The sequence below is a fragment of the Enoplosus armatus genome, chromosome 7 (assembly GCF_043641665.1).
Source record: "Enoplosus armatus isolate fEnoArm2 chromosome 7, fEnoArm2.hap1, whole genome shotgun sequence".
Classification (NCBI taxonomy): Eukaryota; Metazoa; Chordata; class Actinopteri; order Centrarchiformes; family Enoplosidae; genus Enoplosus; species Enoplosus armatus.
In genome coordinates, this window is record NC_092186.1 from 615,398 (window position 1) to 627,478 (window position 12,081).

The 12,081-nt window shown below is 41.3% G+C and overlaps 1 protein-coding gene across 1 annotated transcript; it reads left to right on the forward strand.

Moving 5' to 3' along the window:
- Positions 1-2,530: 2,530 nt before the first annotated feature.
- sid1 (secreted immunoglobulin domain 1) lies at positions 2,531-3,787 on the forward strand. The gene is made up of 2 exons (XM_070908848.1): positions 2,531-2,573; positions 3,429-3,787. Exons 1-2 carry the CDS (start codon positions 2,531-2,533, stop codon positions 3,785-3,787), a joined length of 402 nt encoding a protein of 133 aa, XP_070764949.1.
- Positions 3,788-12,081: the final 8,294 nt, after the last annotated feature.

Genomic DNA, 12,081 nt, shown 5'->3' on the forward strand with positions numbered 1-12,081 from the left:
GAGAGTGTCTTCATTCCTCCTCAGCAGCAGCTCTCACTCTTTCCTGACCTCCTGCCAGCTGCTGGCACACAGCTGGCACAGGCCCCGCCCCCAGCAGTCTGACTGAGCTGCAGAGCATGTTCAGGGGCGGAGCTACAGTCTGTGGACTCCTGGAAACTCCTGGAAACTCCAAACAACATGTCCATAAACATCTGTAATTTCTGCCAGGTCCAGCTCTGGGCCCCTGAATCACTCAGGGTTCCCCCCCCCCACTCCTCCTCCAGACCACACCCCTCCACCACACCCTGACAGACTGGAGCTTCACAGTGGAAATATAACTCAATGTAACACGTGCCAGGAAGCATGTCATTACAATTTCCCAATAGCTGTTGAGACTTTTCACTTGAAACCACTAGAGAAGTCAGACGATCAGAGGAGATCTTCTGCACTCGATGCTCCACCTGTTGAACGCTGATCTGGTCTTAGATAAATTGATATTTACAATCAACATCAGCAGGTTCTAGTGGCACCAACTGAAGGTCATGTGACCTCTAATATCAGACTGTTTTAACTCAGTGATGCGACTGCAGGAGCTGAGACACACTGTGACTCTGATGACATTCAGATGTGGACAAGTGTAAACAAGATGCATGGAAATGTGCACCGCAACACGCAAACATTCAGTCAGTGCAGCTCTGACGTCTTCAAACCTGCTGCAGAAACCAGCAGGACCCGGGTCATCAGCACCACCACTTTCTAGTCACATTCAGGAGATTAAAAATCACTTCTTCTGTACTGGTTTTTAGCTTGAAGGCCAGTCGCCAGCTGACCTCTGACCCCGTCCCTCCAAACACAGGAAGTGATGTGAGTTCAGGTGAGGTCAGAGCTGAACTCACAGGATGAGGTGACATTCAGGCAGCATTAGCTGCAGGAGCTAACATGCTAACAAGAGCGTTCCAACTGTCATTATCATCTTCTGTCCTTTTCTCTCTGCAGTGGATTCTGTCCTCTCTCCATACAGATTTATCAACAACATATAAATATATAAATATATATATACAAACAAACACACACACACACACACATTCAGTTTACTGAGGCATAAGAGTAGAGCTGCGACGCTGAGTCAATCTGCATTATATTTTATTAATCGATTAATCATTTGAGTCACTTTTCAAGACAAACACCTGAACATTCTCTGGTTTCAGCTTCTTAAATGTTGGCAGTCTTTCTGACATTTTATAGACAAAACGATCAATTCATTCATTGAGAAAATAATTGGCAGGCTAATCAATAATGAAAAGAATCGTTAGTTGCAGCCCTGAAACAAAGAAAAGCAGAAAATCTGACAGCAGATAACATTTGACACCTCTGGTTGAAAAATGACTGAAATTATTAAACAAATATCAAATTAGTTGCAGATTAATTCTTTATTTAATCGCAGATCAATCCACGAACCGGTGGAAGGAGAAGAAGTTGTGTGACTGTTGATACTCTGACACAGATCATCTGTCTGCTGACAACATTGGAAGGTCTGTCTGATGATTTATATCTGCTCTCAGGTCACTCCCTGCAGAACTCCATGCATAAATCCACAGATTTTAAAAGTTATTTCTGTCTGTCTGCAGTCACTCTAGCACCTCCAAGAGGCTGACTGCTTCATTACACATCCTCACATCACTTCATCCATCAGACTGATCTCAGAGCACAGAAAACACACACACACACACACACACACACACACACACACACAGAGCTGCAACAATTAGTTAATTAATCAAGTATTATGATAATCAAATAATTTTGCAAGACAAATGTGAGTGTGCTTCTCTGCTTAATTGCACATGATAATAAACTGATGATCTTTGGCTTTGGACTGCTGGACAGCTGAAGTCGTCACCTTGAGTTGTGAGAAATTATAATAGACAAAACAATCAATCGATTGTTAACGAAAAGAATCAGAAGATTAAATCGATAATGAAAATAATGCATGTATAATCGTTAGCACAGGTTCCCAACCCGTTCAAACATGACATTTACGACTGCGTCACTTGAACGTGTCGATTAGAGACAAACGCAGACTGGGAGGAGAGTCCTCCTCCCCACAGCGTCCAGGCAGCCTCTCACTGCAGATTCAGACCAAAGTAATAACTGATGCTACAGGAGCGTGTATAGCTGCAGATACGTGGCCGCACTCAGTCAATTATTATTATTTCAGGTTTTGCAGCAGACTCTGCAGCTCAGCTGGTTTCAGGTTTCACACATGAGGTTTATCATCATGTTGAATCACGTCTCTGTGGCTTTCTTTCTTTTCAAACATTATTCAGTAGCTGACAGTAGAGACAAACAGGAAACATGGGGAGACAGTGGGGGGGTCCAAAGGCATCAGAATCAGACCTGGGATCACATGTCCCTGGTCAACCAAGATGCCGTGGTGGCTGAAGACAAACCCAGAGGATGTGACCAGCGTGTCCACATACTGTGTCTGGGGTGTTGTTGTGAAGCTGAAACGCTCCACTGGCTTTAAGAACAGCAGCAGCGTCAGTTGATGATGGAGTCTGTGCTGGTCTGTGTGGTCCTCCTCTCTCTCAGCGGTGAGCCTGTTTTCTCTTTTTATTTATTTACTGATTTTATTTATTAATCTTCACACATTTAGATACACAGCTCAGCTCGCTGATTATTAACCGTCGCTGTTTTAAGGGATTTTAAGACATCACTGATTCTAAAACTGAGCTGCTGTCAGCTTCTGGTCTTAAATCTTTCAGTTTTAAGATGTTAGAAAGACCAAACGACTAATCGATTAATCGCATGAATCAGTTAAAAAAATATTCATTATTAGCAGCACCGCATATATTAACATTTATTGTTGATGGATGGATGTGCAGTTCATTAAAAAAAACTGCATGAATTTAAATATTTTAATATATTACTTAAACTCATATATATAAATGTTTGATCAGAGTCGTAATATGATTATATGGATTAATAGTCAATCAATTTTCATGTTAACTTTTTATTGTTGAAGTAATTTATGAAGCACAGATTTCAACATTGTGTGGTTTTCTGGGTTTTGGACAAAATTAGATATCTGAAGACGACATTTTTGTCTGATTTATTTTTAGACTAAACAATTAATAAATTAATCGAAAAAAGAATGCGATGAATTGATCATGAAAATGATGGTTAGTTCCAGTCCTGACAGAGACATGATTGTTATTCACTTTTACAGTTTAACAAGTTTGGACCTGACACTAAAAACTGAAAATGTGTTTTGTTGGTTTTATTGTTGATCTTTTGGAAAAAAAACAAAAATGTATTTATATATATATATATACACACACACACACACACTAGTTGAGTATGTATTGTATATTAGTATAAAGTGTATAGTGACTTTTGTGACTAAGACTTCTATTAATAAATTAACTTCTTACTGTGTTGTTTTGAAGGTTTCCAGTGGGGGCGGCATGCCACCGCCCTGCCAGCCTCCACAGTGCAGGTGAGGGTCGGGGAGGACACCACCCTGCAGTGCCCCCTGCTGGACGCCTCCAATGTCTCCTCCACCCTCAGCTGGTACAGGAAGGCAGCAGGACAGAGTCCTCAGCTGCTTCTGACCTTCAAGTCCACCAACACGTCCAACGTGAAGTACGGCTCCGGTGTCGGTCCTGATAAAGTCTCGGCTGCAGCCGACGGCTCGCTGCTGCTGCGCGGCTCCCAGCAGAGCGACTCTGCGGTTTATTACTGCGGGATCAGTTGGGGAGACGAGCAGAAGAACCCAACAGAGCCACAGAGACCGTCAGGAACATGATGTCTGCAGCTGGTCACGGGTCTCAGTTCTGCCTCAGCTTCAGACTGATTCTGTTGTACTTTTTCTGTTATTTTAGAATCTATTTCAGATTTTGAGAATGAAACCAGTGTGTTGACGAGACAATCACCTGTGTGACGTCATGAAGTCAGTTTACCTTCAGTTAGAGAATTCATCAGAACAGGTTCTTTGCCTTCAGGAAGGCTCCATCATTTATCCAACTCTTACCTTATTCACCGTTTTATTGTTACCACTGACTGACTGAATACTTCTGTGTTGTGCTCATTGACGCCTGACTAATAAAAGATTAATAAAATATTAATTATATTAATTATTACTATCGTCTATCTGTGTTTTCAGCGGTGGTTTTGTTGTACCTGTGTGGTCAGTCTCTGATTTAGATTAGATTTGTCTTTATTGTCTCTCAGCGTGGACTAGCAGCACAGTCCATCAGGCAGGTGTCCATCACACACACACACACACATCTATGGATCTATAGATCTAGAGACACCACAACACACACACACACACACACACACACACACACACACACACTCTCTGCACAGACCTGTTGATGCCAAGTCCTAACCTATCAATAATCAGAACAGACAGACAGCTAGCACACAGACAGATAGACAGACAGCTAGCACATAGACAGACAGACAGCTAGCAGATAGACAGGCAAACAGCTAGCAGACAGACAGCTAGCAGAGGGTGTATCTGACTCACATTACTTGAAGTCCGTCCTTCTGTCCGTCAGGGAGGTGAACCGCTTCACGTCCATCCTGTCAGATAATCCCGCTGCTGCACTTGTTGCTGCGACGGCATTTTGTTTGTTTGCAGAGCTACTCATCTTCCCGCCATCACCGCTAGCATGTTAGCTAATAGCATTAGCAACACTGGAAAACTAGCTGACACCGCCGTTAACTCTTCCGACTGACTTCAATTCAGTCTCGTCTCTTCAGAGCTTCATATTTATTGTTATATGATCATTTTTAAAACCAGCTTCACCTGCGTCTCTCTGACGGACAGACAGATGGACAGACAGACTGCACTACCCTCTCTCACCGCGCACTCTTAACAGACATTATACCGCTACAGGCCAGGGGGCGCTGTTTCACTCATTGGAAGATTTTTCCCATGTCCACCTTCCCCCTTTATTACTTTAGTAATACAGATATTCATAAAAATCCACAATGAGGAATCTCAAAACTGTCAAAAGACAAAGAAAAACCAAAGACAGTGATAACAAAGTTTACATTATCACTACAATCTTATGCCTTATGGTTTATGGATCTGAGTGCTTTTTTACTATTCATTTGCAGTGCTGGAAGAAGTATTCAGAGTACCAATACAACAGTGTAAAATACTCCTTAACATGTAAAAGTATTGCATTCAAATTCCTACTCAAGTAAAAGTACATAAGTCTCAGTAAAATGTAATTAAAGTATAGTTTGAATGAAACATGTGAGCAGTTTGCAGGGAAACGTCTCTTTGATAACAACTCAGAGATGCTGCTTTATTGTAAGAGGTTGAAAACATCTGGTTTAATCTGTAAACTGTGTTGACTTTCATCAGCTGACGTCTTTAATGTGAAATCTTCAACTGAGAAGTAACTAGTAACTCCAGCTGTCAGAGACATGTACTACAGTAAAGAGATGTAGTACTGTGGAAGTATAAAGCTATTTATAATATCGGTATATTTATAAAGAAATTTAGATGATCAGAAATGTCTTTGACTCCATTGTTTCTAAAAAACCAGAAACAGCATCAGACTCCATCAGTTTCACTGTATTTATATATATTTATGAAGACATATGTATTTGCAGAAATTCATATATATTCGTCATATTTGTGTTTAACGTATGCAGCTTTTAAATTTAGCTTCTTTAATTTTACGTGAAGGATTAAAAGGGTTAGGGCGGCTAACATGTATCTTTGTGAGTAAATACAAGTTTTCATCTAATACCGGCTGTTACTGTACAAGTATTTAACTCTGTTAGCAGTTTGCTCTTTGTTGTCTAGTTGTTGAATCAGACCTTCATGTGCTGGTCTTTATTCTGTATTGATTAAAAACAGCAGAGTTTGTGTTGATGAACGTTTTGACAGTTTGACATCAGGACCTTGTTGACACGAGGCCCCAACAGTCGCATCAACGGCACAAGTGAGAAAAGTTCCTGTTTTTCTGTCCTTCAACTGACTGAACCAACGGCCGATCTGATCCCAGAGCAGTTTCCGTCCTCTGGAGACTGTTGGTGTTCTGCTCCATCAGTTTCTCATGTTTCTGGTTTCCACAAAGTCTCCAGCTTTCAGAGACCAGGAACATGAACACACAGGAGACCTGCAGGACCATCAGCTAAGGTAACACATCTTCATGAGGACTTTGATTACCATGAGCAGTTTTATCACAGCTATAAATCTATATTACTATAGCAAACCATCAGGTGGACTTTAAATGAACATGAAGCTCACATTCTTGTTTGTAGCTAAAAACTAAATTAGTTTCTCACAAAGACGTTTATTTAAAGTAAAGTGAGCCATTAAGGTGACTTTAGAACTTTTACTGAACTCTAACATCATTATAAGGCCCTTAGTATTTATTTCAAGGACTTTTATTCACAGTATAATTCAGGACCTTCAGGCAGACCCAGTGTTGGTTGACTTCATGGACACAGCACTGACCTTCATCTTCCTCCTGCGGTGAGACTCACTGATGATGAACTCTTCAACAGTCTGATTTCAGTGCATTTATGGTTTCTATATTTTCTGTGTGTGTTTTCTCCTGCTGCAGATGTTGGTGTGTTTGGTCTTTTCCCAGAGGACAGTCTGTCAGAGGACAGTCGGCCTCTTTCTCGATGGTCTTCAGCGGCGGAATTCAGCTGCTGGTGGACGAAGCAGCTGACTGTGATGAAGATGATCTTTCTCACCGTCAGAACAAGACAACCTGTGGGTTCCAAAACAGACAAGATAAAGTGACGATAAGTGAAGTCGTGTGATTGACTTTCCAACAGGAAATGTTCACAGTCGATTCTTACAGGGAGAGAGATAATGGAGGTCCTCGATACCTTAATCTGGACACACAGCTGCAGACCATCTGCACAACAACAAGAGGACATTATGGGGCGGGGGCAGCATGCACATAGAGAATACCAGTTTACAGACTCCACTTCCACCTTCCAGACATAATACAAAAAAACGTCTTCACATCTGGTTTTATTTTGAAACACTGAGCCTGTTCAATATCACAAAGCTGATTCAATTAGGTTTTAATCTTATTATATTTATATTTTTATAATATGATCTATTAAATGTTGAACACAAAGAACATTTCACATGCTGATTTTATAATAAGTTGATTTTTGATTGACTGGTCCTTCTTGTTCTTATTATTTTGTCCACGTCTGTCTGCAGGTTCTGGTCCATCTGTTCAGATATTATCGTCCATCCCGCTCACTCAGGATCCAGGATCTCCTCACCTGCTGGTCTGCCTCCTCACTGGATTAGACTCACCTCTGCATGACGTCCTGTGGTGGGTCGATGACACGGTGGTGACATCAGCGGACACAGATGTGTTGTGGACGATGTCAGAGGGGGGCGGAGCCTACAGCGTCACCTCAGTGTGGGAGGTGTCAGCAGCAGATTGGAGGTCCAGATCCACATACTGGTGTGGGACGATCCAGGAGGGCCAAGTTTACAGACAGAGACTCTGCTTGAGGGACTGACGGTGACTCAGAAGTCACAGGTTCGATTCCCAGACTGACAACGAGCAGAACCTGCGAACATGTTCGTGTATATCTTTTAAATGTCTGGTCTGACAGTGTGTTGGTGTCTCTGAGTCATCAGCTGATCTTCACAGTGACTCTCAGCTCCTTGTTTGTCTGTTCTGGTTCACTCTCAGCTCTCAGAGAGAAGCTGCTGAACACAGTGAAGCATTTGTTCAACACATTTTATTAAAAACGAGGTTTGATCTTCTGTAGTTGTGTCACTCTGTGTTCGATGTATGATGTCATTAATAACTGCACTTTCATCATTTTACCAATAACAACAACATTATGATCGGCGTATCTGATCGATCTGTTATTATTGTTGCTCTGCAAAACATCTGGCCAAAGGAAGATTATCCAGCTGGCTAACACTGACACATTTACAGAAATGCTCATTCATGAAAAGGAGGTGGTAGAGACCAAAGACAGAGCTAACAGAGAGAGAATACTGGACTTCATTCATCGGGTGACTCAAACACATGAAGGATCATGTTGCTCTGCAGCTGCTGCTGTTTGATCACAACTTGTTTCTGCTGAAAACAAATGAACCAAGAACATCAGTTATTGCAGGTTTAAAGCGTCTCTCCATCATATTTATATTCCTGTCAGTGTGAAGCAGCATTTAGAACATCATGTTGGGGAATAAAATGTACAGAAAGTGTAGCTGAGCAGGCGAATGAATAATGAATAAATACATTTGGAAAAAATAAAATGAGTCAAAAATGTCTGTATTTATAAAATCCAGGCAGAATCGTCATATATCAACTTCCTGTCAGCAGAGTAAAGTTAACTGCTCTGATATCTGACAAACACAAGCCATGAGTCACTTCTGTACATGTGATGTAAAATGTGCCTCAGCGAGAAACTGACACTGTGCTCATTTCAAGCAGACTGAACCCAGATCAGCCACAGGGTCCTGCAGGATCCAAACTCTCTTTAATCAGATATGATCAACAGAAATGAAATAATACATGCAAATATACACATGTAACAGCTGTCAGTTTATATGTCACCCTTCAAAATAAAAAAGGTACAAGTTTACTCCGCAAACACAAAACAAACACCATTTACAGGTTCGCCCCGCCCACCTCGAACCCCCCCCCATGTCCCTCAGAAGTCGAGATAAATAGAAGCAAAATATTATTCATGTTTTTACATAAGAGTATAGATGTAAATCAATTATACAGAGCACATGCTTTTTCACCATGACAGCTAGTTATCCAGTGTTCCATTTGGCAAGAAGTTCAACACCTGTGGACAGGTGAACGTCACATGATCATATGATCACATGACCAGTCCAACAGAAGACATGCAGAACTCAAATGAATTAAAGAGGAACCAAACTACAAACCAAAGTCTGTGTCACAGTCAGACCTTCAAAGACATTCAAAACGACCAATCACAGAGCTTTCTGTTTTGTCATGAGGCCTATGAGGCACGGGAAGGCGGGGGCTCTGTAGGGGCCATTCAGATGGAGTAGACCAGCAGGACATCTAGTGGTGAGAGCAGGTACTGAATAGTCCACCTGCTGCTGGTCATCCGGTCTGAACTGTCTACCAGTCCAGCACCAGCTGTAGATGGTGGGGGCTCCTCGGGTTTGAGGGGTTTGGTTCCTCTTTAAAGAGAAAAGCCCTTATGGGATGAATGTGTTCCTCTTCACGATTTAGTACGGGGGCTGAGACAGAACAAAAAGCACAGCAACCTGAGAAAACTCAAGAACAAAAACCAAACACAAACAGCTCTTTTAGAAAGACCAGGACCCGTATTTATCAAGCACCTCAGAATCCCTCGCACTGAGATTTAACCTGTGGGTGGGACACTGCAGCTCAGGGCAGGACTTAATAATTAATTCATTAGTTTATTATCTATTATAAGCATCCTCCTCTCACTTTGTAGTTTTCTGACAGTTGCAGCTTGAAACATAAACAGTGATAAAAATCCGAAATGCAGAAAATAGCAGCTCTTTATTATATATTTATATGGCAGAATCACAACAAAAGTTAACTCATGACACTTTACATATAGAGCAGGTCTAGGCTGTACTCGTATTAGTATAATACAGTATATACTGTATATATATATTTATGTATGTGTGTCTATATATATATATATAGAGAGAGAGTGAAGGTTACAAAAATAGATGAGAAAAATACAAAATACAGAGATTACAAAACCTCTGCAGTGCACCACCGAATCATTTTTACTTTCCTTTATAGATCCCTGATACTTTCTGACAGATACTTCATTTGCATCTTCTGATCTTTACTGTCTCGCTTTGTTTGAGGACAACATTTACTGTAAATAAAATTATATATCAAATAATTTTTTAACACAAAAATGTAGTTGGTGGTGCCTCATCTCCTCACTGGCAGGACAGTTAAAGTACAACAGTATACATTTAAATAGTTGATCATTTCAGCTGTGTGAAATGATCTTGTCAGCCTCGTCTATTCACACCTTTTTATAACAGTGCCGTCCCTTTCACATATTTCAGACTCACAGCGGTAATGTTAAAACCTCTCTGGCTGCTGTAGTTCATCTTCTCTTCCACTGACTCACCTTCAACTACTCACCTTTCTGTTCCCTACATGCAACGAGCATATTCATTTCTTTAATGTCACCCAGAGAAATGAAACAACATGAACACATCTCTCAAATATTATAGTCCCACTATTAATAGAAATATATGTTTTTAAGATGAGCTCCTATATTAAATGTTACTTGTTCCTTCATTATGCAGATGACAGTCTGTTCTCACTGAGGACCCCCGTCCGTTTGATTAATGACTTTTAATAAGCTTATTGTCATTAAACCTTTCCAAAACGTCATCACCTGCCGACTCCCTGACAGCTCAGGGCTCCTCTGAAGCTCTCCTACTTTTTGGCCGAGTTAAGAACGCTGATAAATTGCTTCTTACTTGTTTACTTTGAATGCATCACTCTGCTAATCTGACTGACTAACTCTGACTGACGTCCTACTCTGAGATGTTTGATGAATACGGGCCCAGCATGTCCTGAACTCACAGTGGAGTTGTTGCTTTGAACTCTACTTTCAACTGAACCAGCTGAGTTTTCTCAAACTGCAGTCCTGTTTTGGACTGTCTTGGCCACCGTAGATTTGTGTGTTTTTCTTTGAGTGGCATCAGGTCTGCCTGCTGGGCTCCTCATTATTTTCTTTCCAGAGACGTCTGCGTCATTTTTTATCATTTTGGAAGCCCCTGTTCAAAAAGAGGTAGAACGTGTGGTTTCAGATCAGAGGAAAGGTTTCGTTTTCAACAAAGGTCAAAGGTCAAATTTGGTATTTTTGGGGGTCTGAACACCGATCGTGTCTGTAGTCGAGTGGAGCGGTAAAGATGTCAGTGATAGTCTGTCTAAAACCAAACTATGTACAGTGCAAACAGGAGATCATCGTCACTGCTGATATCGTGTAAACAACACAATGTTTTACTAGAAGCTCACGAACACAACACGTCACTTACCTGAACTACAGACCGATCTATCTACTCATACAGCTGCATAATGAAGTCAGCGGGAGGCGACAGTAAAGAGTAGAAAGGATAAAAAACCCAAAGCAGATTGTCTCTTCAAGTCGCCCGTAAAGCAAACTGAACCCGAGTTTTATAGCAACATGAAAGTCTGAAGCCTCTGAAGCAGCACACACGAGCTCCGACACTAAAAGGGATGCAAAAGAAGAAGAAACAGAAAGACCAGAGCGAGATGAAGCTGCTCTCTCTCCCCTCGTCCACGCAGACGTGCGCCATATTACTAAAGTTTAATAAAATACAATCAATAAGCTCTGTCCTGAGCGTCCGAGGAAAAATTCACCTTCTGTAGCAGGAGAAGAAGAAGAAGACCAGAGTCTCTGTTTGTCCCAGATCAGAACTTTGAGGACCAGTTGTTAAAGTCTTTCTCTTTGACAGTGAGATGCTCAGACGGAGAGCAGTCTCATGTTAATGGGTTAAGTGTGGAGCTCAAAAATACACCTACACCTACCAATGAACACGTTTCTAAATCACAGGTTGGGATTTTAGTGGGGAGTTATGAGCCGGAACTATTTGCACAGTGTATCCATCCGCCCAAAAATCGTGTTTTTACAGATTATCCATCTGAACCATCTCATTGTCAAAGAAAGAGTTCAAGTGTATTTCCCAAAATGTTGAACTGTTCCTTTAAGCTACAGACCAAACTGTTTGTGACCAAAATGAAGCTCCACATTTGGCTCGTCTCTGAAGACAAAAACCACGATCGATCAAATGGAGGTTTCAGTCGTCTGGATTCAGAATCCACCACAGATTGTTTAGACCCCATCTAGAGGTGTCTGCCAGGTATAAATGGCAGGAGGAGCCAGATGTGGAGGCTAATTTGTGATTTGTTTTGACTTGACTAGATTCCTATGCAGTTAGCTTGAATAGCTCATCCAGGGGACTACTTTCTGAGTTTACTTTCATTAGAACAAGTGTGTGAAATCATTTCTGAAACTGAAGTTTACTTTGAAAGATTTAGGCTCCTACTTGTCCCAATGTACGTTGTTTTG